The sequence below is a fragment of the Crassostrea angulata genome, chromosome 2 (assembly GCF_025612915.1).
Source record: "Crassostrea angulata isolate pt1a10 chromosome 2, ASM2561291v2, whole genome shotgun sequence".
In the NCBI taxonomy this organism is placed as follows: domain Eukaryota; kingdom Metazoa; phylum Mollusca; class Bivalvia; order Ostreida; family Ostreidae; genus Magallana; species Magallana angulata.
Window position 1 is genome coordinate 38706251 of NC_069112.1, and position 750 is coordinate 38707000.

General features: G+C 29.9%; 1 protein-coding gene across 1 annotated transcript in view; it reads left to right on the top strand.

The window, feature by feature from the left end:
* The first annotated feature begins 487 nt into the window (after positions 1–487).
* The window catches only part of LOC128174305 (uncharacterized), a 7365-nt gene continuing 7102 nt past the window's right edge, over positions 488–750 (top strand). Inside the window, exon 1 of the mRNA XM_052839883.1 lies at positions 488–533. Within this exon, the coding sequence (XP_052695843.1) occupies positions 488–533 (46 nt within the window). The remainder of the gene's footprint in view (positions 534–750) is intronic.

Genomic DNA, 750 nt, shown 5'->3' on the forward strand with positions numbered 1-750 from the left:
TGCATGCAACTGTTCATATACAAAAATTTACATAGATATCAAATTCTATACAACTTATAAACCTATAACTAATACCTGATTATTATTATTTTTTTTGGAAATTCTTGACAAAAAGAATATGGGGCACCAAAGAGTGCAACAATCAGTTACCGGGGAAATAAACAGGCCGTGTATACTTTTAATTCTAAAAGAAGAGGTAAGGGCACGTGTTTTGTATTTCTATTGTGTAGGTGAAGTTTAAAATTAAATATGCTTCATTATCATATACTTTTAGTCAGGAATATTAATGCCTTACATGTTACACCCCAAAAATACAAATCTTTAACGCATCGCTTTGCCTGAAGAAAGGTAGTAAAACCATTTGTAAAAAAATGATGAATACAAAACAAATAAAAATGATTGATATGTTGTTAAATAATAATTAACTATACATTTTTATTCAGCTTTTCTCCGATATAATGGTTTGAGGAGAAACCGCGATGCAACGATGGGAGGAAAAACCATACAACCAACTAACATGCTTGGCGAGCATGGTCAGTAAAATAGACTGTCTTTGTTGTGAAGGGTGGACTGCCTTCAAAGAAAGCATCTCAGCAGTATTTTCTGCTCTTAATCTGATTTTCCAGGCATTTGTTAAAGTATAATAATAAAAGAGAAAAATTTGTACATTTTCTAAATTAATAATTATATTTATTAATTTTTTTGTGTTGGTTTATTCATTTAGTAAAATCACCATATCATAGTTTGTTC